Source organism: Nicotiana tabacum, chromosome 3, assembly GCF_000715075.1.
Source record: "Nicotiana tabacum cultivar K326 chromosome 3, ASM71507v2, whole genome shotgun sequence".
NCBI classification, from domain to species: domain Eukaryota; kingdom Viridiplantae; phylum Streptophyta; class Magnoliopsida; order Solanales; family Solanaceae; genus Nicotiana; species Nicotiana tabacum.
This window is the reverse complement of record NC_134082.1, coordinates 93,735,660-93,763,469: the sequence shown is the minus strand read 5'-3', so window position 1 is coordinate 93,763,469 and position 27,810 is coordinate 93,735,660. Positions and strand designations below refer to the sequence as shown.

General features: G+C 37.1%; 2 protein-coding genes and 1 long non-coding RNA gene across 3 annotated transcripts; 2 read left to right on the top strand and 1 right to left on the bottom strand.

The window, feature by feature from the left end:
* Positions 1-1,679: 1,679 nt before the first annotated feature.
* Positions 1,680-2,144, top strand: LOC142176667 (secreted RxLR effector protein 161-like). The gene has a single exon (XM_075244783.1). It carries the CDS (start codon positions 1,680-1,682, stop codon positions 2,142-2,144), a length of 465 nt encoding a protein of 154 aa, XP_075100884.1.
* An 18,773-nt stretch (positions 2,145-20,917) lies between these two features.
* On the bottom strand, positions 20,918-27,167 carry LOC107763990 (uncharacterized). Its single transcript, XR_001643154.2, has 2 exons — positions 25,596-27,167; positions 20,918-23,309 (listed from the first exon to the last, which is right to left on the bottom strand). It is a non-coding gene; the product is annotated as an uncharacterized LOC107763990 (long non-coding RNA).
* On the top strand, positions 23,306-27,702 carry LOC107763989 (MYB-like transcription factor EOBII). The gene is made up of 3 exons (XM_016582512.2): positions 23,306-23,723; positions 23,834-23,963; positions 27,174-27,702. The coding sequence occupies exons 1-3, from the start codon at positions 23,588-23,590 to the stop codon at positions 27,484-27,486; spliced, it is 579 nt and encodes a 192-aa protein (XP_016437998.1). The 5' UTR covers positions 23,306-23,587; the 3' UTR covers positions 27,487-27,702.
* The last annotated feature ends 108 nt before the right edge of the window (positions 27,703-27,810 follow it).

The window sequence follows — 27,810 nt, the reverse complement described above, 5'->3', positions numbered from 1 at the left end:
TGTAGAATCAAAGTATGTTAAGCATCGTTATAAGTCAGTTGAAAGGAATTCAAATCCTTTAGACTTAATTCACACAGATATTTGCGACATAAAGTCAATACCATCTCGCAGTGGGAAAAAGTATTTCATAACTTTCATTGATGACAGCACTAGATATTGCTATATTTACTTACTTAATAGTAAAGATGAGGCAATAGACGCGTTTAAGCAATACAAAAATGAAGTTGAAATGAAACTAAACAAAAAGATCAAAATGATAAGAAGTGATAGGGCGGTGAATATGAATCTCCTTTTGAATAAATATATTTGGAAAATGGTATAATTCACCAAACAACTGCCCCTTACTCACCGCAATTTAAGGAATCGCGAAAATAAAGAATAGAACGTTAAAGGAGATGATGAATGTCTTGTTAATAAGTTCTGGTTTACCACCAAACTTGTGGGAGGAAGTTATTCTTACAGCACCAAATACTGAATCGAGTTTCCCATAGCAAAACGCAATCAATTCCATATGAAAAATAGAAAGGAAGGAAACCTAACTTAAAATATTTTAAAGTGTGGGGGTGTTTGGCTAAAGTACAAGTTCCTAAACCCAAAAGGATAAAAATTGGACCAAAAACTGTTGATTGTGTTTTCGTAAGATGTGCAACAAAAAGTAAGGCATACCGTTTTCTGGTTTATAAAGCAGAAAATCCCAACATTCGTAATAATATAGTATTTGAATCAGATAATGCTGAATTTTTTGAGAATATTTATCCGTATAAAATGGAATGTGAGTCATCTAATGAAAAATCTAAGCGACCTCGGGAAGAAGCAAAGGAAAGTACGTTTGATGAGGAAACTCCACGATCTAGTAAACGTCAAAGGACCGCTACTTCCTTTGGACCAGATTTTCTGGCATTCTTATTGGAAAATGAGTCTCAAACGTTCAAAGAAGCAATGTCTTCCTCAGAAGCACAATATTAGAAAGAGGCAGTTAATAGTGAGATAGAATCCATATTAAGTAATCATATTTGGGAATTGTTTTATCTTCCTCCGGGAAATAAGCCTTTGGGTTCTAAATGGGTTTTCAAAAGGAAAATGAAAGCTGATGGTACTATTGAAAAATATAAGGCAAGGTTAGTTATTAAAGGGTTTAGACAACAAGAAGGTCTTGATTACTTTGACATATACTCGCCGGTAACAAGGATTACATCTATCCCTGTGTTAATAGTGTTAGTCGCCGTGTATGGCCTTCAAATCCATCAGATGATTGTAAAGACAACCTTCTTAATGGAGATTTAGAGGAAGAAATCTATATGGAACAACCTGAAGGGTTTGTAGTTCCCGAAAAAGAAAAGAAGTTTTGTCGACTTGTTAAGTCACTTTACGGGCTAAAACAAGCACCAAAACAATGGCATGCGAAATTTGACCAAACAATGTTGTCAAATAGTTTTAAGATCAATGAGTGTGACAAATGTGTTTACATTAAGAATACTCTAAATCAAATGGTCATTTTTTGTTTATATGTGGATGATATGTTGATAATGAGTAACGACATTGCTAACATAAATGCTACTAAGCGCATGCTTACTAGTAAGTTTGATATGAAAGACTTAGGAGTTGCTGATTTAATTTTGGGAATTAAGATCCTAAAGACTCCTCAAGGTCTAGCTTTGTATCAATATCATTATATTAAAATGGTTCTTGAAAAGTTCAAATATTGGGACTTTAAGGAAGCAAAAACGCCAATTTATTTAAACCATACTCTTGTAAAGGACAAAGGTCAAAGCAAATCTCAATTGGAATATGCTAAAATGTTGGGAAGTTTGATGTACATTATAAATTGTACACGACCTGATATAACTTGTGCATTAAGCAAGCTTAGTCGATACACAAGTAATCCCAACCAAACTCATTGGATAGCAATGAAAGGAGTTTTGGGATATTTGAAATATACTCAAGACTACGCATTGCATTACAATATTTATCCTGCAGTTATTGAGGGATATAGTGATGCAAATTGGATCACCGGATCAACGGAAACAAAATCCACAAGTGGATACGTGTTTATCATTGGTGGAGGAGCATTATCTTGGAAGTCATCCAAACAGACATGCATCGCTCGCTCTACAATGGAGTCTAAGTTTATAGCTTTAGACTAGGCCGGTGAAGAAGCTGAATGGCTCCGAAATTTTTTAGAAGACATTCCATTTTGGCCCAAACCTATGGCACCTATATGCATACATTGCGACAATCAAGCAGCAATAGGAAAGGCTGGGAGACTTATATATAACTGGAAATCTCGTCACATTCGACAAAAACATAATATCGTTAGACAACTACTCTTTAGTGGAATTATCACAATTGACTATGTAAAGTCAAAAGATAATGTATCAGATCCGCTTATAAAAGGCCTACCTAGAGAGGCGATTGACAAATCATCAAAGGGAATGGGACTATGGACGAGGATAAGTCACTATGGCGGTAACTCTACCTAGAAGACTGGAGATCCCAAGATCTAGATTCAAGGAGATCAAACAAAGTCATTAGTGACGGTTCAACATTGTCAAATAAAATTTTGGTCTATTCTCGTAATGCAGACAATGTTTAGTACCAAGGATAAAGCGTTAGGTCTTTTTAATGGTTTCTAAGTTTGATACGGGGTATATCAAATAGTGTATCTATGGGATAACACGTTTAAGAATTACCTATATAAGTGTGAAGTGTAAGCCGCTTCAAGGAGAACTTTGTAAGGCCAGTTCTCTACGCACTTATGAAACCAGGCGATGTTCATGGCTGAAACGAACACAACAATGAGAACCAAAGACGGTTAAGGGTTGATTGTGTGACTTATGGTTGTCTAGGTATACACCAAAGATCGACAAATCTACCGATTGATCGATTATATCCGACATATGTTCACTACGGAAAGTTCAAAGGAAAACCTACTTATCTAGATATAGTTAATCCTTACTTGCGAATCACACACAATTTCTCATGCATATTTGTTTCGGATATCCATTCCCCATTCTTGTGAGGGATTGTTGGCTTTTGTTATTAATAACAAAAGAGGTATGAATGGAAAATGGTGGGAAAAGAAATGGAGGCAAGTGAAATTTTGAATTAGTTCACTTTACTAATGCACTTTGTCCCCATTGGAAGAAGGAAAGAAAATCTTTGTGTATATATATAGAAGCTCATCTTCTAGTTCTTAAAGAGTTAAGAAGAAGTGGTGCCTCGCGCCATCGTCGTCGCTCGCTTTGCTTCGACTTCGGATTTGGATTTGGTCAATTGATATGATTGATTGAGAATTTTTTGGACCAAATTTATTTATTTTTTCCATTATTTAACATTTTCTTTTCTAAATATTTTTTGCGTTGGAAGATCGCGGAATCATTTTCGCGCATTGGAAGATCGCGAAATTATTTCACGACCAACAACTGAAACGTTCCATTCAATAGCTGAAGAGATACCTTATCATTGAACAGGCACCTTTGCACCTGTTGAGACTCAACCTTGCTGGCTATAAATAGAGAGGCTTAGCCTCATGTTCCACCACCGAAAAATCTGAAATCACTCCCCTCAAACTTCTATATTCTGCATTATTTTCCAAAACCAAAAACGTAAGCATTTTGTGTGATTTGCTCCGACATTTGAGTTCGCCAAAATTCAGTAATTTGAAGTGCCACAATCACAGAATAGTTATTCCGATCTATCCTGGGAGGAATTAATTCGCAACCTTGGGCATTGTGAGGGGATTAAATTCCTTAAGGAAACACAAGAAACTTGTGGGTTCGGAATTTTTTCTGCTTTCGTTTTTTAAACTAACGTTTCTAGTTTTCTGGTTTTTTTTAAACAGAGTTCTAACACCCCCGAATCCGATTCCGAGCATACGCGCAGATCCCATATTTCGATACGGACCCACTGGGACTGTCAAAATACGAGTTCGGGTCCGTTTACAAAAAAGGTTGACCGAAGTCAACTCAAATGAGGGTTTTAAGCAATTTTCCTTATTTTTATCAACTTTCAACATAAAATCTTTCCAGAAACGCATCCGGATTGCACACGCAAATCGAGGAGGGATAAAATGAGGTTTTTAAGGCCTCAAAATATAGAATTTGATTTTAATTCATAAAATGACCTATTTGGTCATCACAAATTCTAACATATTAAAATCAACCAGCAAAATAATGTTGGATTAATTGAAGAGTCCTTCTAGTTTAGTGGTTTATAGTCCCATTCTAATTTTATACATGTAAGTCGTGTAATAGCCACAACATGAATATGAGGTCATGATAATTTATATACAATTTCTAGATCGCGAGACTTGTACCATCGTTTTTTTTGAAGAATGCAACCTTGAGCTCTCGTATGTTCTCTTCACTGAAGGCGTTCTCTTGCTCTAGTAGTTAGCTGCGATTCTACAATTAACTAACATTCTCAAGATATTTTTGTGTATTGCAAGCTGACTGCTTGATCCAAGAGTCGAGCATTGTATAAGTTCCACGAAATACATATATAATACACTACAAGCCATAGAAAATATAGTGGTGTTTAAACTTTTAAATTTACTTCTGTAACTGTGAAGTCATTTGCAAAGAAAATACATGTTAACAGACAAACAAATAGCATTTCTCTTCAAACTGGAAGTAGTTTTCTTTGTGTTTTAGTAGTGATATCTGAGAAAATTTGTTGACTCAGAACTAACTCATTTTAGTTTACTACAAATAATTCGGTACATAAGCTATTTACCACCCAATTGAAACGGTGATTGTAACCGAAAATAGGAAATAATTATCAACGTAACACTTATCTCTAATGTCCCTGTTGTGTTCTGTAATGACATTGAAATCTTTGTACTAAATATGAAGTTGAAATCGACATATTAAAATCAACTAGCAAAATAATGTTGGATTAATTAGAGAGTCCTAGTTTAATTAGTGGTTTATAGTCCCACTCTAATTTTATACATGTGAAGCGTGTATTAGCCACAACATAAATATGAGGTCATGATAAATCATGTACAACTCTAGATCGCGAGACTTGTATCATCTTTCTTTTTTTTTCTTCTGAAGAATGTAACCTTGAGCTCTGGTGTGTGCTTTTCACAGAGGCTGGCTTTTCTTTTATGGTAGCAGTTAGTTGTGGTTCTATAATTAACTATCATTCTCGAGATATTTTTGTATATTGAAGTCTGATTGTTTGATCCAAGAGCTGAGCATTTTACAGGTTCCATGAAATACATATATAACACGCTACATGCCATAGAAAATATAGTTGTTTACCTCGAAAATCCAAGTAACAATTAAATTTGATTTGTGGTTTTAAAGATATGTGATTTAGTTCAATACCAATTAATATTCAAGAAATATAAAGTATAAATAAGAGAAATGAATAATCAAACCAAGCAGTATCGACCTCGAGGCTAATGACCTCGAGATGGGTTAAGAGCAATAAGGCAAGAACAATAAAGCTAAAGGACAACTATAATGAACAATAAACGAGAAAAGTAGGATAGTATATTCTTTGCAAATGATCATATGATACTCACAAATGATTGGGGTCCCCTTTATATAATAGGGAAAACCCTAAATAAGGTACATTTCCATTTACAGTAAAGAATGTTATTGGGACAGCTGTATAACCGCCTAGTATGGATTTGTATTAATTCGTACAAATCTATTCCGAAATTTATGCCATGATCTTGGGGACGTGGCGAGAATCTTGTCTTTCTATAACAAACTCACAACGGCACTGTCTCGAAGCCGGTCGTGCTTGGCTCCGATGTTCCTCGTGCACTTAGATCCTCGGACGTTGCATTATGTCTTCAAGCTCGAGTCTGGTCCATAGAGCTCGAACTCGTCCTTACCTAAACTCCGGCTTAAAGAGACCCCTCGATCCCGGGAAATCGGGCATACCTGATTTTGACCGTATACAGATAGTCCCCGCGTTTCTTAGAGTGAGATGGTAAGAAACGATTTGAACCTCGATTCTCCCGAATATCTTATGATGATGGCATTCCTATGACGTAGACGCTCAAAGTGACCGAAACATCCCATCGGTTCGCTTCCCCAAAACATTAAATGCACGCTAGTAATTGTCGGCCACTAGCGTCGCCGAACCGTCATCTCTCATCTATAAATATGGGTTCCTTCTTTGAACTAAAAACTTTACCTCTTCATATTTACTTTGCTCACTTTTCCCCTTCATCTCTTCTCCTCTCTCTACTTTTTACTTCGTTCACCGGAAAATGCCAAGCTCCCATAAAACACCACGCTCTGCTACCACCTGTATCCCTTAGTTTAAATCCATGGCTAAAACTTCCAAAACAGTCCCCCAAAAAGAGAAAGTGTCGTCTTCTTCTAAGGCCAAACTGGTGGCACCGCCGGCTCTTCACAAAATCACCCTCGGCCCTTGGGTGATAAAGAAGGATTTCAATATTGAAAATTCCCCCAATATCCCAGGCCGATGCGAACATGTATCTCAATATATTAGTTCGATATCGAAGAAAGTACCTCAAAGCCATGAAGAGGGACTGTGGCTGGGGAGAAGGGGTCGTGGTTCAGATCCCAAGCCCTAAGGAAAGAATAACTACCCACGCGGAGGGGTTCTTAAGCGTTTACACTTACCCTTCGCACTGGGTCCCCTCGATCCGGTAGTGATCAATTTTTGCAAAAGGTACAAGGTTACCTTTGGCCAGATGTGATCATGCTGCATTATTTTTCCAGCAAGGCCGAGGGATTGGAGTTTACCCTCAACCATCTCATTTGGCTGTATCGGCCTCAACTATTTTGAGGGCTCATTAAGCTTCAACGCCGATCAAAAAAGGCTTTCTTCGCTAGTAATGATGAGTATAAAGACCGAGGCTAGATGAGCCGGTTTATCAGAGTGAGGACCTCGGATGTCATCCCTAGGGGAAAGATGCCATTTTTGGAGAGATGGAACTTTAATCGTAAGTGAACCCCTTCTCCAAATATCTATTCATATTCTGCTTCCGTGTTTTATAATGCCTTTATCTTTTCTGCAGTCGTTGCTTGGACTCCCCACTCGGTCCCCGACCTTGAGGACTGGGTCCGAAAGTTAGTTGCAACCTCCTCGTACGATGTGCGCAAATGGCGCGAATTATTGAAGGGCAAATGGGAGGCCAAACATCATGGTAAATCCTCTTCTCAGGTCTTTGATATTCTTCTTTTACTAGTGATGCCACCTCACTCATACTTGTTTGTGCAGGCATCAGAGATGTCTCTAAAATGAGGCCAACCCCACTCGGGGAAGAGATCGATTCCCCGAAGCTCGAAGATCTTTAGGATGAGGGGGCTCCTTCTCGGAAGTCAAGAAACAAGCTTATCCACGTGGAGTTGGATTCTGCCATCCAATTCCTGGAGGATGAAGTGCGAGGAATCGGCGTTGGTGCCCCCAACTAGGAAACCAGTTGAGGCCGCCAAACCCTCTGAACCTAAAACTTTGCTTCTTGGTGAAGGAACTCCGAAGAAAGACTTGGGTAAAGCTCTTGAGTCCCCCGAGATCGAGATCATTCCCCCTCCTTCAACAAATACATCGGAGGGGACAAGTGCTGAGAGGGCTGAAGCTAATTACAGCACCCCGAGTGAGGATATCAGGGTCGTGACAATGGGTCACTCATCTCCTCTACCCTCTTACTTCAAGGAGGCAATAAAGGACACTCGGGCTCGGTGAACGCCCGATCCGAGCAGGGTTCACGAAGAAGATCCTTTCCGGGACTGTTTCACCGGGGTTGACGATGTCATCAACCTTAATGATGCTTCCACCATCTTCGAAGAGGCTCATCGTATGTTTGCTCGGGTAAACGCTAATTTCTATTGTTGATACTTTCTTTCCTTCCCCCTTCTTTTGACTAACATATCATTGTTTGTGTGTAGGTTGTCGTTAAGTTCAAGGCCGAGCTGGGCCAATGTGAGGGTGAGATCAAGAAATCTTTGAGGGAAGAGAAGGCCTGAGGCTCCTCTGTAGCCAAAAGGAGGAGGATCTCAAGGATCTTCTGGCTGACTTGGCCAAAGCTCAAAGAAATGAGGTCGAGCTAGACGAGAAGGTAACTATGATTTTAATAGAGCATGGTCTTCTTAGCCTTACTTCGGAGGCTAAAACTTCGATGTCTCAGCTGCAGCAAAAGTTGGAGATGATTGGGCATCTCCGGAGTGAAGTCGATCAGGTCAAAACTGACTACCATCGATGGAAAGTGAACATGGATCGGCTCGATGCCGATAAAGAAGATGCTCTAGCCTAATTGGCTGAAACTCAACTCTGAGGCATTAAAGTGAAGAGTCTAGCCCATACCAAGAAAATTGAGGAGTTAGAGGCAAAGCTTGCTAAAGCCGGGGCCAAAGCTGCACAGGTCAAGGCTGAAATTGAAAAGACGAAAGCTACGGCTAATAAGTCCATCGCCGTATACTTAAGGGATGCCGAGGTTATTCAATTGGAGCTGATGGAGGCCTCCGACCGGGCAAAACGGAGTAATGATTTGGCCAAGTGCCAAGCCCGGAGGGAGACTCTCGAAGAAATCCACGCCCGAGGATTTAACCTCACTGAAGAAATAGCCCAAGCAAAGGCGCTAGAAACTGATGCCAGGTTTCTTGTTTCTTCTGATGATGAAGATTCTATGAGTAGTTCCGAGGGAGGAGAAGGTGAAGATGGAGTCCACAAGGAGGAGGAGGAGGTTCCCGAAGATAGAGCTCCCGAGGATGCAGTTCCTGAGGATGTTGCTTCCGAGGATGTAGCCCCGAAATGGATTAGGGTCTTTTTTGTTTCTTTGTTTTTGTGTAAGGGCCCCTCATGGGTGTTGTAAATATATTTTGTAAACATCTCTTATAAATATAAAGAACCTCTTTGCTTCATCTTCGATTTGTGTTGAATTCCGTTTCGTCTTCATTTGTGAAATTTTTTGATAATAACCCTTAGGTTTTTATTGATCAATCGATGATCTTTATAATAGAATACTTCTTAAGGTTTTTATTAATCCTCGAGCTAAACTTAAGTTGACGCGAGCTCGGGATGATGGGACTCTTGAATCCGAGTTGGGTGAGAGCAAGGTCTCGAACCTTATATGTTTTGGCCTTTAGGCTCTTTTATATCGGCCCTTAGACTCCTTTAGGTTGGCCCTTAGTCTCTTTTAAGTTGGCCCTTAGGCTCTTTTAGGTCGGGCCAATTCGACCTCTAAAGTGGCTATAATTTTTCCCTCTTTTCGGCTAAAAGACTTAGTAAAAAAATTTCTATGCCTTAATATGTGTTTTTTGTACCCGTTGGGTTTTTCAAAGGTTCGATCGATTGGGACCTCATTTGTAATTCATTTGTATAACGATATACGAATACCTCTTGAGGTTTTTTCGAAGTCTGATATTATTTAAGCCTTCAAATTATTCGAGGGCTGATGTTATCGAAGCCCTTTATTATTTGATTTTGCCGAGGGTAGCCTGATTTAACCGATTTTTCAAAGTGTTTGAAGGCCTTTAATTTATGGAGGAAATCGGATGTCTATGAGCCGTGTTATTTCGGACGTAGCCTCTTTATATGATCGTGGTCTTTAATATGGTCGTAGCCTTTGTTTATGTCTCTTGGACTTATTTCCCGATAACCTTTCGAACTTGTTCGAAAGGTTAGTCCCCGAGTATGATGGCCTTAGCCCTTTATATCCAGGGGATGCCTCATTGAGTTCTTGTGAATTCAAGTTCTCGATGACTCAGATTCGTTGACTGTCGATGACAGTCCCCGAGTATTCGGGGTTTATTTGCATTCTGGCCCTTGGGCCGTTTCTTATAGAATTATAAGTGTAGAGCTCGTATGATAATAGACTTCTTTGAGACACAAAGTATTTTGATATAAAAAGAATGCTTCTTTGAATAATTGATACATGCGTACATGTTTTGTCGTCGAGGCTCAACTATCCTATATGGACACGGTTCATCTGACCGTTTGGCCCATTATAAAGTTCTCTTATCGAGGCCCTCTTTGTGTGAAGTATTTTCCTCGAAAATACAACCTCCGAGGGTGATGCCTCTTGTATTCGAGTTTGATTGAAAAGAATCCTTGGATACTGTTAAGTTCTCTTTAGGTAGCACATAGTTGTTGCCTCGTTAAAAACCTCACAGGTAAAACCCATTTGGGACAAAATCCGATCTAAGGGAAAAAGAGTGCAACGCATGCTTTAAAACCTGAGGCCTTCGTGTAAAAAGGTATGTTCGATAGCTTCGATCGAATACCTACAATGGGTTAGTTTTGAATTCAAATGGACAAAAAAAAGTCATACCTTAGTAATAGTATTGTTTGAGTAATGATACATTCCAATTATTTGGCAGTTGTTCACCTTCCATTGTGCTAAATTTGTAAGATCCTTTACGGACAACTCCGAGGAATCAGTACGGTCCTTCCCAATTCGGGCCCAGTTTCCCTTCATTCGGGTCTCGAGTATTGAGGGTGACTTTCCGTAGAACTAAGTCCCCGATTCCCAAGTGTCGAAGGTTGGTCTTTCTATTGTAGTATCTCTCAATTATTTGCTTCTACACGGCCATCCGAACAAGTGACGCCTCTCGTTTTTCATCTAACAGTTCGAGGCTAGTATTCATAGCCTCGTGATTTAACTCCTCCAATGTATGTCAAAACCTGGTGCTGGGTTCTTCGACCTCGACAGGGATAAGGGCCTCGGAGCCATATACTAAAGAGAACATAGTAGCCCCTATTCTAGACTTCTATGTTATTCGATATGCCTAAAGGACCTCGGGTAAAACTTCTCTCCATTTTCCCTTCGCATCATCCAACCTTTTCTTTAGGTTTTGAATGATGATTTTGTTTGTTGACTCGGCCTGTCCATTTCTAGTTGGGTGGTATAGTGTTGATAAGATCCTCTTTATTTTGTGTGCTTCAAGGAACCACGTTACTTTGCTTCCGATGAATTGCTTTCCATTGTCATATACAATCTCGGCAGGCATCCCGAACCGGTATATGATGTGGTTCTAGACGAAGTGAATAACTTCTTTTCTCTGACCTTCTCAAAGGCTTGTGCTTCCACCTATTTGGAAAAATAATCAGTCATAAACAAAATAAATTTAGCTTTACTTGGGGCCGTTGGTAGAGGGCCGACTATGTCCATTCCCCAATTCATGAAAGGTTACGGGGTTAGGATCGAGTGGTGTTGTTCTCTGGGGTGATGGATCATCGGTGCAAACCGCTGGAACTTATCGCATTTTTTGACAAATTCCTTAGTATCTTTTTCCATTTTGTCCCAATAATACCCTGCTCTAATAATTTTGCGAATCAAAGACTCGACGCCGGAGTGATTTCCACAAGTACCTTCGTGGATTTCTCAAAGAACATAATCGGTGTCCCCCGACCCTAAACATACCACCAATGGCCCATCAAACATTCTCCTTTGCAATGTTCCATCTTCATCTAATGCAAACCTAGCAGCCTTGGTTCGTAGGGCCCTCGACTCTTTATGGTCCGATGAGAGTTTTCCATTTTTCAAATAATCGATATACTTATTCCTCTAGTCCCAAGTCAAACTTGTTGAATTTATCTCTATATGACCCTCTTCAACCACAGACCTCCATAACTGGACGACAGTCCCCGGGACGATATCATCTTCTTCAACCGTGGATCCAAAATTAGCAAGTGCATCGGCCTCACTATTTTTCTCTCGAGGCATATGATCTATAGTCCATTCCTTTAAGCGATGCAATGTTACCTGTAGTTTATCCAAGTATCGTTACATCCTATCCTTTAGAACTTCAAAACTTTTGTTTACTTGGTTTACCACGATAGTGAATCGCACTTGGCTTCAATGACTTCTGCTCCCAAGCTCTTAGATAGCTCGAGACCTGCAATCATGGCCTCATATTCGGCCTCATTATTAGTCAACCTAGAAGTTTTAATAGATTGTCTAGTGGTACTACCCGTAGGTGGCTTCAAGACAATGCCATGCTTGGACCCTTTCACATTCGAGGTACCGTTTGTGAAAAGGGTCCATACCTCTGATGATGTACCCGATCTTAGCAGGAGTTCTTTCTTCACTCCGGGTACAAGGGTCGGTGTAAAATCGGCCACGAAGTCAGCTAGGATTTGAGACTTGATGGTGGTTCGGGGTTGATATTCGATATCGTACCCGCTAAGTTTGACAACCTATTTGGCCAACCGGCCCGATAATTCAGGATTATGCAAAATATTTCGAAGGGGGTAAGTGGTTAATACACATATGTGATGACATTGAAAATATGGCTTTAGCTTCCTAGATGCGCTTATCAATGCGAGTGCTAATTTTTCTAAGTGAGGGCATCTAACTTCAGTATCTCATAGAGTTCAGCTTACATAATAAATAGGAAATTACGTATCTTGCTCTTCTCGAACTAGTACGCCACTTACCGCTATCTCAAACACTGCCAAATATAAGTAAAGCTTTTAATATGCCTTCAGGGTTTGAAGCAAAGGTGGGCTCGAGAAGTATTGCTTTAATTATTCTAAGGCTTGTTGGCATTCCGGGGTCCACGTGAAATCCTTTTTCTTTTTAAGCAAGGAAAAGAACCTGTGACTTTGATCTGATGATCTCAAAATGAATCTACCCAAAGCAGCTATTCGCCATGTTGGCCTTTGCACGGCCTTCACACTATCCACTACCGTGATATCCTTGATGTCCTTGATCTTATCGGGGTTAATTTCGATGCCCCGGTTCGATACCATGAAGGCAAGGAACATACCCAAGCCAACTCTAAAAGTACATTTTTCCGGGTTAAGCTTCATGTTGTACTTCCTCAAGATTTTGAATGTTTCCTGCAAATGAGTTAAATAGTCCTCTACGCACAAGGACTTAACCGACATATCTTCAATGTAAACTTCCATCGATTTACCTATCTGTTCCTCGAACATTCTATTAACTAGGCGTTGGTATGTAGCTCCTGCATTTTTTTGCCTGAAGGGAATTACGTTGTAACAATAAGTTCCAAAGTTAGTGATAAACGAGGTCTTTTCCTGGTCCTCCGGGTTCATCTGAATTTGATTGTACATGGAGTAGGCATCGAGAAAAGTTAGAATCCCGTGGCTGGCCGTGGCATCGATCATATGATCGATGTTAGGCAGTGGAAAAGTGTCTTTAGGCATGCTTTGTTCAAATCCTTATAATCTATGCACATTCTAAGTTTGTTTCCTTTTTTAGGAACTACAACTACGTTGGCTAACTATTCGGGGTATTTAACCTCAATAGACCCTATTTTAAGAAGTTTGGTTACCTCGTCCTTTATGAATGCGTGCTTCACCTCGAACTGGGGCCTATTTTTTTGCTTGATCGGTTTGAACTTCGGGTCGAGGCTTAGCCTGTGTGTTGATATTTTCGGTGGAATTCCTGTCATATCTTAATGGGACCAAGCAAAGCAATCAATATTATCAATAAGAAACTGAATGAGTTTCTTTCTGAGTTCGGGGGTTAATCTCGTTCCCAGGTATACCTTTCTTTTAGGCATGTATTCAATCAGTATGACCTGCTCCAGTTCCTCGACCGTTGACTTGGTTGCATTGGACTCTTTGGGAACTTGACGAAAATTCGAGGAGTAAGGAAATCCTCTTCTTCGTCTTCGATTACCTGTTGCTCCGATTCCGTTGAGGCTAGGAGCGATGATTGCTATTTAGCTTCCTGCTTACCTTTGGTGTTCTATTTTTTCGAGGTCGAAGGCTCTGGTATCGGCGTCACTTCATCGACTACAAACATTTCCTTTGCAGCGTGTTGCTCTCCGTAAACTGTTTTCACACCATCCTCTGTTGGGAACTTCATCATCTTATGAAGAGTTGAAGGTATTGCCCTCATGTTGTGTACCCATGGTCTCCCGAGGAGTGCATTATACCTCATGTCACCTACGATGACATGGAATTTTGTATCTTTTATGGTCCCGACTACGTTTACTGGTATGATTATCTCCCCTTTTGTTGTTTCGCTTGCCATGTTGAAGCCATTTAGGACCCATGATGGAGGTATAATCTGATCTTGTAGGCCGAGTTGCTCTACGACCCTCAATCTGATTATGTTTGTTGAGCTACCTGGGTCCACTAGAACACGTTTAACTTGAATTTTATTTAAAAGAATAGAAATTACAAGGGCGTCGTTGTGCGGCTGAGATATGCCTTCTACTTCCTTGTCATAAAATGATAGGACATCCTCGGGCACATAGCTCCGAGTCCATTTTTCTCTGGTGATCGACGCCTTGGTGCGTTTGAACATGGGCCTTTGTGGGATATCGACACCACCAACGATCATGTGGATTACATGTTGTGGTTCTTCCTGCTCGTTTTTTCTGCTTGCATCTATCTTCCTAAAGTGATTCTTAGCCCGATCACTAAGAAATTCTCGAAGGTGACCCTCGCTGAACAACCGAGTTACCTCCTCCCTTAGCTGCCTGCAGTTTTCAGTTCTATGGTCATGTGTGCCATGATACTTGCACATCAAGTTTGGACTCCTTTGAGAAGGATCGGTTTGTATAGGCCTGGGACACCTGGTGTCTTTGATTCTTCCAATAGCTGACACAATCCCCCATCTATCCACACTGAAATTATACTCCGATAATTGAGGTGCCTCTACGCGGTCTGTATGTTTGTCGAACCCATTCTTACTGACGAGTCCCCAAGAGCTTTGTCCTTGATCATTTCTCCGATCGTTCTAAGGAGTGTTACGACCTGAACCGTTATTTCTCTGATCGACATATAGTTGATACCGTTCCCTGTTCGATCTTGATTCCCCATTTGTATTCCTCGGGGGCTTGGCTGCCAATCTATTAGGATGAACTGAGCCCGATGGAGCTCCCAACTGGTCGTCCTCAACCCTGATCTTCAATTAATAACGGTTATGCACATCTGACCACGTCACAGCTGGATACTCGATCAGATCCTACTTTAATTGTTGGGACGCGATCGAACTTTGTTCATTCAAATCCTGCATAAAAACTTGTACTGCCCTGTCATCGGAGACCGATGGTAGTTCCATTCTCTCCATCTGAAACCTGGACACGAACTCCCTTAACATCTCGTCGTTCCTCTATTTTATCTTAAAACATCTGATTTCCTCGTTGCCACCTTTATGGCCCCGGCATGTGCTTTCACGAAGTCATCTGCTAACATAGCAAATGAATCGATAGAGTTTGGGGGCAAGTTGTGGTACCAAATTATGGCTCCTTTCAATAATGTTTCCCCAAGCTTTTTCAACAATATTGATTCGATCTCGTCGTCATTGAAGTCATTTCCTTTGATCCCGCAAGTGTATGAAGTACTATGCTCGTTAGGGTCGGTTGTCCTATTATATTTGGGTATATTGGGCATGCCAATCTTTTTGGGAATGGGCATCGGAGCCGCGCTTTGAGGGAATGGTTTTTGTATGAATATTTTTGCATCTAAACTTTTCAAAACTAGGGGTGCCCCCTGTATTTGATCAACATGAGAGTTATAAGTCTCCACCTTTTTGTCATTGTCTTCAATCTTCTTTTCTCCAGACTCGATCCTCTTGGTGAGCTCTTCGAGCATTCTCATAATGGTGGGGTCAGTCCCCGAGCCATTTTCGTTTGATCTCTCTGGCCCTGGTTCAACTAGCCGAGTGTTTTCTGGTTCATCTATACTCGGAGTCTTATTCTGAGTTTGAAGTTGAGCGATGGCAATTTGTTAAGCTTACAACATCTCGAATATCATTTGGAGGCTAACTCCTCCATCTCATATTCCTTGTGTTCCTTGGCTACCAAATTAGGCTTCCCTACATACACTGTCCCCTGGGTCATGCCTAAATCCGCGTTTAGAGCAATGTGTGAACTAATATCAACTGGTTCCATATTTGGCACTTCCCTAGGGTTTATTGGTGGTACACCGACCCCTATATTGTTGTTTTCTCCATGAAATACAATACCTTCGTTGTCATGAACATGTGCGTTTTGCGAGTTTGACATGTTTAATCCAGAGAATCAAAAATTCTTGACAAGAAAAATTGTAAAAATATCGTGTGTTATCAGAATCAATTATGAAATAATCATTATTATCTTTAGCCGCACGATGGGCGCCAAACTGTTTACCTCGAAAATACGAGTAACAATTAAATTTGATTTGTGATTTTAAAGATATGTGATTTAGTTTAATACCAATTAATATTCAAGAAGTATAAAGTATAAATCAGAGAAATGAATGAATCAAACCAGTGTTATTTAAGCAGTATCCACCTCGAGACTAATGACCTAGAGATGAGTTAAGAACAATAAGGCGAGAACAATAAAGCAAGAACAATAAAGCTAAAGGACAGCTCTGATGAACAATAAGCGAGAAAAGTAGGATAGTATGTTCTTTGTCAATGATCAGATGATCCTTACAAATGATTGGGGTCCCTTTTATATAATAGGAGAAACCCTAAATAAGGTACATTTCCATTTACAGTAAAGAATCTTATTGGGACGGCTGTATAACCGCCTAGTACGGATTTGTACTGATTCGTACAAATCTATTCCGTAATTTACGCCATTATCTTGGGGACGTGGGGGGAATCATGTCCTTCTGTAAAAACTCACAACGGCACCATCTCGGAGCCGGTCGTGCTTGGCTCTGATGTTCCTCGCGCACTTAGATCCTGGGGCATTGCATTTTGTCTTCAAGCTCGAGTCTGGTCCATTGAGCTCGAACTCGACCTTACTTGAACTCGGGCTTAAAGCAACCCCTCAAGCCCGGAAAATCGGGCATACCTGATTTCAACTGTATACAATAGTAATAGTGTTTAAACTTTTAAATTTGCTTCTCTAACTGTAAAGTCATTTGAAAAGATAATACATGTTAACAGACAAACGAATCGCATTTCTCTTTAAACTGGACATAGATTTCTTTGTGTCTTAGCAATGACACCTGAGAAAATTTGTTGAACAAAACTAACTCATTTTAGTTTAATGCAAGCAATTCGGTATATAAGCTATGTACCAACTAATTGAAACGGTAATTGTAACCAAAAATAGAAAATTACCAACACTTATCTCTAATGTCACTGTTGTGTTCTGTAATGACATTGAAATCTTTGTACTAATTATGAAGTTGAAATCGACATATTAAAAATCAACCAGCAAAATAATGTTGGATTAATTAAAGAGTCCTTCTAGTTTAGTGGTTTATAGTCCCATTCTAATTTTATACATGTAGAGCGTGTATTAGCCATAACATGAATATGAGGTCAGGAGTAAAGCCCCTCCCTGTGCAAAGTAGTTTCCAACACTTGTTATTATCTAATTAATCACTGAAATCTTTGAAAAAGAAAAGAAGCCATGGAAATTATTATCCATTGGCTTTCCTTTAAGTTATGGTCTTTTTCTCCATTTACAGAAAGAAATGCTAGCAATATCCCACAAAGAACATGCCCCTTTGTACTTAATTGCTTCAAAGTACAAGAGTAATTAACGTTTCCACTAGTATTAACATTCAAGTGTAGCCTTAATTGGAAACAGTCCATGTGGCAATAATTTGGATGGTCCATGTGGCAGCATATAGTGCCAGTTTCCATTTTCTTTTTTCAAATATTCTTGAAGAGGTCTAATTCAGCTAATTAACTTATCCGAAATAAAGCACTCTGTAATGTGATGTCCTTTCAAGAACTCTTTTTATCTTCTGGCTTGTCGAGATTTTGTCATTTGTTACTCGAAAATGCTCTAATAAATAGGCAGACGGAATTTCTGTTTTTACATAAAACTTAAATAAACAGTGCTGTCCAAAATTCTGATCTCTTTTTTTGAGGGGTAGCTTCTCAATGGATCATCAACACTTTTGAAATACGAATAAATTAAAAAGAAGAGAGAGAGAGAGAGAGATCGAAAGAGTGTGGCAATGAATTGTTTGCACTGTTGTTTATGACACAAAAATAAAGATATTAGTAGGAGTATTTAAAGTAAAATTTAAAGTATAAGGGTCAACACACCTATATTTCGGCATACGTGTGGATTAAAAATGTGTCGATTAATTCATATACCTCGTTATTTTCACCTTCTTATTCTTTCACTATTTTCACTTAGATCCCCGGCTTTAATTAAAAAATCACAGTCAAATTAAAATAAAATTAGACTAAGTAGTTGTAATCGTTAGGGTTGATTATGTCTGGATAGAAGGTGTAGAGGTCAAGCATTAGGATTGTAGGTTAGGAGGGAGTCGAGCGTTTTTCTACTTTGTTTCCGGGGGCGGGACTAGGCTAATTATGTTTTGCCTTGGGTTGTTAGTGTTTTACGTAGCTGCCACACTTTTTCCTATGGCATTAGTACTGGTTACTGTTATTGCTTTTTTGTTTCTTACGATGCTGATATTATTTTATTTTTTTGTCTTCTATTACTGTTACTGATTTTTTGTCTATTGTTTCTTTTCTTTTTCTTGAACCGAGAGTCTTTTGGAAACAACCTCTGTATCCCCCGGGTAGGAGTAAGGTATGCGTACACTCTATCCTCCCCAGACTCCACTTGTGAGATTTTTACTGTTGTTGTTGTAGTTGTAATCGTGATATTCTTTTACGGATATAGGAATTACATATCTTATCAAGACAATATTAACTTATGGCCACATAATAGAAAGAACAAACGAAAGAAAAAGGGGGAGAACGGTATTTGCCGAAAGTAGTATCGTTTCCAATGAAGTATTCAAAGGAAATGTCAAGTTCTATACAGTTGTGAATAGGAAAATTAAGAAGACAAGTGGATGATAAACATAGAGTTATATGAGTGGTTGAAGATTGAAGCCATTATATATATATATATATATATATATATATATATATATATATAAAGGGAGGGTCAGGGTCCTAAAGAGGGGTGGGTGCCCTAAGTTAGGAATCAGTCATGTAAGGAGGAAGATCCATTAATATTTTAGCCTAAACAGCACTTCACACTGTAATAGGTCATAATTTGTCCCTTCTTGTCTTTCTTTGATAGCATTTTGAGTGGATAACAACTGTTTACACCTAATTCCACAATTCATCACTTTTACTAGGACTAGACTGCTCAAAAGATACTTGAATTGGATTAATCCGCTATAACATTTCGTCTCTTTGAATTAATCTTAATTTCTAATATGATCTTTAAAATTGAATGATACTAAAACAACAACGGAGGATTGTGGTATGGTTGAGATTGATCACTCCAACCACGTTCAGAGGTTTTAGGTTCGAGTTTTGAGAATAAAGAATCTTTTAATGTAGAACACATAATCATCAAATCTACTGACATAAATTTGAATTAATCGGCCTAGTGAAGTTTATCCCTAGAGAGTGATCGGACGCTATATTTTATAATATTCATGTTGATTTTAGCAGCAATGTAATTTTTTAATTAATAAGCTGGAGTGAGAGATATTTTTGATCAATTGTCTCAGATATATAAAAAAGGAAGGGATGGAGAAAAGACGTAGTGCACTCTGCCAGTCTTGATTTTGACATCCTCAGGGCCTTTGTGCCGACTTAACTTCTTGTACTCTAAAGGACAAAACCTCATATTTAAGCCTGAATATTCAACAGTGAATCATAGGTAATCAGTGCCTTCTTACTTCCCAAAGTAGATAAAGATGTAACAGTACGTGGTACTAGAGTAAATTTATAGAAAATCCAGTATACAGGGAAAAGCTTTTGTTCTGGAAAAATTCTTCAATTTCTTCTTTTTAACTTTTGAAAGGATTGTCCCTAATTTGTTAGATACCTTTTCTTGTCCTCGTTGACCTATTGGGGAGTGTTCAGTTATGATTTTTTCGATTATCCTCCCATGAATGTGATCTTTTAACATTGATAATTAAACTGATAAATATAATTTGTAGTAACTTGAGATACATTATTAAGCTGGGACTTAATTGCCAGGGCATAATTTACAATCAAACCAGGTCAAAGTCGTCATGGATCCTTTAAGAACAAAGTATGTCCTAATTTATATAAGCGGACCTGATTCTTTTTTAGGGAAAACGTCCAAATTTATTTCTCTACTTTTGAATATTGTCTACGTCTAATCATCGTTATATTATTCGGTCAAATTTACTCTTATCATCAGTAAGTACACTTTTAAAAATTACCCCTCAGTCCGTTAGGTAATTCAAAATCTCCCAAATCCCATTTTGTTAAATCATTTGTTATTCTTCTTGATCCAGTATTTTCAGAAATTTCTATTAATGAGAATGGCAAATGCTCTAAACTATACAAAATATTCATGAATATTTTTAATTACCACTGCACCCACTTCTCTTCTTTGCTAATGGTTTTTGAATTGGTTTAAATTTTTTATAATTTTCAACCATGAACACACCGCAGAATTTTGTGGGTCTATTTGTTATAGTATATTATATGCGGCTAATCATCATGTATGTCCATGTATATTCGAATATATTTTGAAATTGTCTAGTAAGTATTGAGTTCAGTCCACAAACTTAATAGTGCACATTGCGTAGGCATTTGATTAAAGTAAAGTTGAATTTGAACAATGCAAAATCTCCGAGAAACTTTAACTTCTATCACTAATACTTGCAAAGTCTTCGTATCTTTGGTGGAACAAATTCATTAAAGTTGAGGTGTTGTAAATACTTTTAAAATTTAGACAAGCTACCTAATTTAGATTCTTTAACTTGCTATACTTTGTTTACTAAGTGCTACATTGTTTTAAAATTCTTTTTTTTTATTTTTTTTTTTCAATTAAGAAAGCATGTAAATGCCAATTATTTTAAAAATAGTGGATCAAGAAGAAGAATAAGTGACTTAACTAAAATAATTTGGGAGATTTGGGGTCACCTGACGGAGTGAGGGGTAATTTTTAAAAGTTTGTTGGTGATAGGGGTAAATTTGGCTGAATAGTATAACGGAGGTTAGATGTAAATAATATTCAAAAGTAGAAGGATAAATTTGGATCTTTTCCTTTTTTTTTATGGGACAACACGTGATATTTTTGTTTAATGAGTAGCGACGAGATTTGAACTAAAGAGCTCTATTTAATCTAACACCATATTAAATTGTATAATAATCTTATAAAAATTTAAACGAATAACTACCTACACAAAAATTTCTTTACAATATAGTTAAACTCTTAAATGTATTATGCCTTCAACGTTCCAAATGTTTTGCACCTATATCCAGTTCAACATTTAAAACCAGTAATAACAGTGGTGACATTTTGTTCCCGTTTCACCTACGATACTTTATGAGTCAAATTATGAAATTTAAGCTATTAATTTTTGGAGTAATTCTTTGAACCGTTTGCAAAATCCACAGTCATAATACTACTCCCTCTGTCCCAGTGCTATTTCTTTTTTGGTCCGTTCCAAAAAGAATGAACCCTTTCTAAATTTGGTAACAATTTAGCTTAAAGTTACAACTCTATCCTTAATGAGAAGCGTTTATAACCATACAAATACTTTGGGTTCCATTTGGACTTGTTTAGGACCACAAATTCCAAAAGTCTTCATTTCTTTCTTAAACTCCGTGCTCAGTCAACAGATTCACATAAATTAGAACGGAGTGATTACTTCATTTTCGATCTAAGAAAACACTGTGTATGTCAGTGCATTGAATAGGACGTACGGCTACTGTGAGAGTTAAATCAAATAAAACAATAGCTTATTCACATAAATATGTACGGTTTAACAAGCATATCTCTGTTTCAAACAGCTGAAACTTCCTTAGTTAGAAATGTAAATTATATGAAGGTTCTTTTTGAACTAATGTTTTCTGTTTTCGAATTGAGTAGGCAGTCATGCATATTATAACAAAGAGAAACCGAGACTGTGAATACGTCTGCCATAATATGATGAGCTTATGGCTTGCGTTCCCAGGCTTTTCTTTTTTCTTTTGACAAAAGTTAATGAAATCGTCTTCCATATTTTTAGGCAAATGCAGCATAGCTTTCTTCTATTTTACCTACTCTTTTCTTTTTCCAAAGTTAGTAGCCTTAGCTATCCGTACGATCGACATGCATGCATAGTGCACGTGAGATGGTGTGTTTTATTCCTCAATTAATACCTTTAAACTTAGTAGAATTAATGGTACTCCATAATATTCCTTGTATAGTACTGTACAAACTCAATAATAAACCAAAAACAGCTAAGAAAAATTGAGGGGGTGAGGGGATGGAAATTTTTGGATTTTATCTTGCATGGCGTTAATTCCATATGTTATGATACTCTTTCTATTTTGATATGTATCGACATGTACGTTGGTATCATTCTACTGCTAATACTTCCTTTTTGTGTAAATCCGGGCATAGATTTATAAGGTTTTTTAAAATAAAATTTTCATATTTAAAACTGCATACGTGAAAAGTACTAGTCCTCCCATTTCAATAGATTGACACTATTTTCTTATTAGTTCGTTCCAAAAAAAATTTACACATTCATATATTTCCTTAATTATAGCCATACAAATATTATAACTTATTTAAGATCATAAGTTTCAAAAGCTTTATAGTCACACAAATTTTAAAGCATGTTTAATACCACACGTTTAAAAGTCTTCCTCTCTTATTAAAACTTTGTTTCAAGTCAAAGTAAGACAAATAAAACAAATTAAAACAAAAAGAGTATAAATTAAGATAATTAATAAGTCCAAATATTTAAATTATAGTCAAGAAAAAAGCACTTTTGACTCCCAAATAATGATAGTGTCAAAAATGAGATATAAAAATATTATTAACACAACTTTTAAGAATCACATTTTCCTTTAGCTTTATTATTCTTTAATTTTTGTATGATATTTTCTATCAAATTATGTCTACATTAATTTAATATTTGCTTTATACCTAGTCTAAAGGTAAAAATTTAGCTGCAGTAGGTGTTTGCACCAAATATATACCGTAATATTAATTATAATTAAGTGAAATAATTGTATATATAAACACATATTATGTACCTATTGATTTAGTGTAAATATAAAGTACAAGTTAGTTTTTAGTACTCCTAGTCAAATGATATTAAATAAAATAAAACAAAAGAAATATCAAAGGGGAGCATTGGTGTAACTGGTAAAGTTGTTACCATGTGTCCAGAAAGTCACGAGTTCGAGCCGTGGAAATAACATCTTGGTCCAGCCCTTTCCGAGATCTCACACATATCGAAAGGGAGCATATTTGCATAACTGGTAAAATTCTTACCATGAGACCAGAAGGTCACGGATTCGAGCCGTAAAAATAGTCTCTTGGTCCGACCCTTCCCGGGATCTCATGCATAACCGAAGCTTAGTGCACCGGAATCCCACGCATAGCGAAAGCTTAGTATACCGTGGTGCCTTTTAAGAGCAAGGAAATATCATTCTAGAATTGTGCACTGCTGGCGGAGGTACAAATCGTGACCATGCATGATAACATCAACAGCTGTCATGTATGCCGGCATAGTTTTAAGTCTATTACAAAGTCTTCATTAAAGAGTTATATGAAGATTATTATGATTTTATAATAAAGCAAGTTAGGTTAAAAGCTCTCTTATGTCGCAAAAATTAAAGACTAAATTACTGGTAGCAAATTTTATTATTAGCCAACCCTTATAAATATCTGCCCAACCACATTAGTTCCTTGTCACAAAGTACCATATCTTCACTCCTATCCCATATCTCTTCCTCTCTCTCCTTTTTTCTTCATTTGTTTTTTAAAAGATGGATAAAAAACCATGCAACTCTCAAGATGTTGAAGTGAGGAAAGGACCTTGGACTATGGAAGAGGATTTAATTCTCATTAACTACATTGCTAATCATGGTGAAGGTGTTTGGAATTCCTTAGCTAAATCTGCTGGTAATTTTTCCCTTTTTTCCCCTTAATTCCTTTGTCAGTAACAAAACCCTAGATATCATTTTGTTATATGTAGGAACACTATTTTATATGTCTCAATATTCTTTCTCTAGGTCTCAAACGTACCGGAAAAAGCTGTCGGCTCCGGTGGCTAAATTATCTCCGGCCTGATGTCCGGAGGGGAAATATTACACCTGAAGAACAACTTTTGATAATGGAACTGCATGCTAAGTGGGGAAACAGGTGAGTATTTCTAAAGATCGTAGTACATAAAATAATTAAAATTCAATTGCAAAAGAAAAAATTGGAAACTGATGGAATTTTTTCCATCAAGTTTTGATTCTCCCATTTGTTGAGTGGACAAAGAGAGCCGCTCAAAATATTGTCAAAAATGATTCTAATCTCGTGGCTGTGACCCATAACCTGTTCATCGTGGTACTAGATTTGGAATGAAAGAAAGTGAGTATTTAAAACGTGTTATATGTTTATGGCTACGTACTGAAGATCTTAGAATTGAAACGTGGGGAATATAATCTATAGCTACGGCAGCTAAATTTTGTTCCCTTTATTTTTTTTGGTCCTATCAAAAGTTCTTCTTCCTAAACCACTCATCTACCCTATGTCTTCCATGAATAAAATTTAAAAATGATTATTTTCCTTTTCTTAAGCTTATTTTTCAGATCTATTATCGAGCTATATAGTACTCCTTCTATTCCAGTTTATGTGAACCTATTTCCTTTTTGGTTCGTTCCAAAAAAATGACCTCTTTCTAAATTTGGTAACAATTTAGCTTAAACTTACAATTCTACCCTTAATGAGAAGCTTTTATAATCACACAAACACTCTGGGCCCCTTTTTGACTTGTTTAGGACCACAAATTCCAAAAGTCTTTATTTTTTTTTAAACTCCGTGTCTAGTCAAATAGGTTCGCTTAAATTGGAACGGAGGGAGTATATATACTAAAGAAACCATACTAATAATAAAACATACAGTTTTTGGAGAATTTATTTCCCATACAAGAAGCTCTTTTTGTTCAAGTATTTTTTTTTTCTTAATGATAAAGCACATTTTGTATTATTTTCTATTTTAAGGAAATTATTTTTAAAACCATTTTATGCTTTATTCTTTTTTTAAAAAGTGCTTTATTACTTGAGTTTGACAACCTAAGATAGATCTTTAGGCTAATAATCACATTAAAGGCAAGCTTGGGATGTTGATTAACTTGTATGAAGTGATAACAATGTCACTTCCACAATTATTATTAGAAAGAAAATTACGCTTTAAGAATATGATTACATGTACTTCATTTGTTTTCCAATTAAACTAAGTAGAAAAGGACAGTGGTGAGACAAGGATTCGGTCTTACATAATAATAATAGCAGTGGATATAGAACACGTTTTCAAAGAAAGCCAGAAAGATAGAAGTTTCCGTTTTTAGAAGAACCGATTTCATTTTAGTCACATGTCAAGCCCTTTAACTGCTATCTCTAGTCTCTAGTTTTCAAAGAGAAGCTCCCACCTCCAAGTTGCTTATGAAATTGACAGCTACCTTATGTTTTTGTTGGTATTTAAAGACAATGGGCCCCTTTTCCGTACATTAGAAATTTTACTTGTATAATACTTCATGTTTCGGTTTAGATGAGGTAAGAAAAAAATTAGAAACTTTTGAAACTTGTGATCTTAAAAGTTTAAGGGATAAAAGCTTTGTGAGGTCATGATATTTGTGTGGTTGTAAAAGTTTCTCATTAAAGGTAAAATGAGTAAAGTGAAAAGTTTAACGTTGAATTATTTTTAACAATAGAAATGTGTCATTCTTTTTAAAACAGACTAATAAGAAAAGTGTGTCATCTAAATTGAAACGGAGGAAATACTTACATGATTAATTCCATTGGATGATTGTGATCTCTCCACCATTAGATATCTTGAATTTGAGTGATAAGAATGAAGATTTTCTTGATAACTTGTGCTTTACCTTCTTGGCACAAATCTAAACTAGTCGAATTAATGGGCTTGGGATACAAAGATAGTTAAACATAACAAAAAATAGTTAGTATGTAAAAACAAGATCGTCAGTGTTTTAACACCATGATTGAAAAACTAGAATCCAATAAGAAATTGCTAGCCTGTGTTAAGATATAAATTGCAATTAACTAATTAAAATTATGTTTTTTAATAATTTATTAAGTTATTATATGTTGACATGAGGTTAAGATAACCACTTTGTTAGTACTTGTTTCTGCATGCTTAAAGGAAAAAACAGAAACAAAAAGAAGACACTAGCTAGCTTGGCCCACAAAATTAATCACTAGATATATAATGCAAGAAATTTTACAAGGCTGACAAATTGCATTTTCAAAAGTGATAGCAGACAATTTTTGTTGTTGTTTATTTATGAAGTCATCAGCTGCTAGTCAAATCCTAACTGCCACAAAATAGGCTTTATTTCATCAGTCAAGAAGTCGTTTATGAAATATATTTTCTTTTCCTCAATTGCAAGACATTAAAGGAAAAGATATTTTATTCTCCTCTTATTTTTTGGAGGTTTTGATGTGTGACTGAGTATATACAATTAAATGTGACAATCATCAAAATTGATTTTTTTTCTTAAAAAATTTGGGTTTAAATATTGAACGATACTAGTTTATATAATGTAACATAACACGTACTACTGTATTTATTATATTATGTGGCTAGTGATAGTGTAACGTTACCATAAAACTAGTTGACGACGATTAGGCATTGCAAAGACGTCTGTATTCTTCATCAGCTTGGCATCGTCTTCAGCTTACTCTAATATTTGATGACTTCTTTCAATTTGTTACTCTTTTGGAGGCATTGGTGACTCTACTATTGGAGAAGTTGTAAGTGTCCTGTGAGGAGGATTTCTTTTGTTTCAACGTTTTGTAAGTTTGAGTTTCGTTTAAATAAATATATAGGAGAAGGAGGCAAACGTGACTTTGAATTTCAACCACAGAACATGACAGGCATTATTTGTCAACAACAAACGTGATTGAAATGCTTATTTCAATTATGAAAAACCTGTAATCTAACTTTGTGGGCCATGAACATATTGACACTCTTACCAACATCTTAGGGGGGAAAAAATTAATACTTTATATTATTGCTTTATTGGATTAGTATGTTATAAAATTGCTATAGCAGATCTATTAACCATGTATTTTTCAGTCTCACGTTAAAGATGTTACTAGAAGTTTACTGAAGATTAAGTGTTAACAATAGGACTTTTTGCAATTGTTCTTGTTAAATAATTACTTACTGTCTGTTCTTGTTACATTATCCTCTTTTTCCGTTGAAATATCGCAGTTGATAATGTTGTAATATATGGTGCGCGTAGATGTCACATGCAGAATTAGGGCAGATTAAACTGAATCCATTACTTTCAGCTCGAAACTCGTGCACTAACTCTAAATATTGAATCCGTTTTTGACACAGGTGGTCAAAAATTGCAAAGCATTTGCCAGGAAGAACAGATAACGAGATAAAAAACTATTGGAGGACAAGGATTCAGAAGCACATAAAGCAAGCAGAAAACATGAATGGACAAGTAGCTAATTCTGAGCAAAATGATCATCAAGAAGGAAGCAGTAGCCATATGTCGTCTGCTGGTCCGGCAGAGACTTACTCTCCAACTTCATACTCTGCGAATATTGACACTACTTTGCAAGGCCCTTTTCTCACTGAAACAAATGACAACATTTGGAGCATGGAGGATATCTGGTCCATGCAATTGCTTAACGGCGATTAAGTATGTTGTTGAATATTTTAATTTGAGTTAAACCCTAGATTGAACCCCACTTAGTACCTACTATAAACTTAAGCTGCTAGATATAAATAGCTAGCACACTATATATAGATTGCTAAAATTCCCCATAATATATCCCCCCATATTGTGGTTCCTGAGTTAAGTGTTCACTGTGTAATACAACAAACTCTAATATAACCCCTGTTCATATAATATATAGACGCATGGATGGTGGCTATATATGATTTTATTAACCCTTTATTACTACGCTAGAAGCTTTTCTTATAGTTTGGAATAAACCATCAATATACATAATTTAAAAGTAAA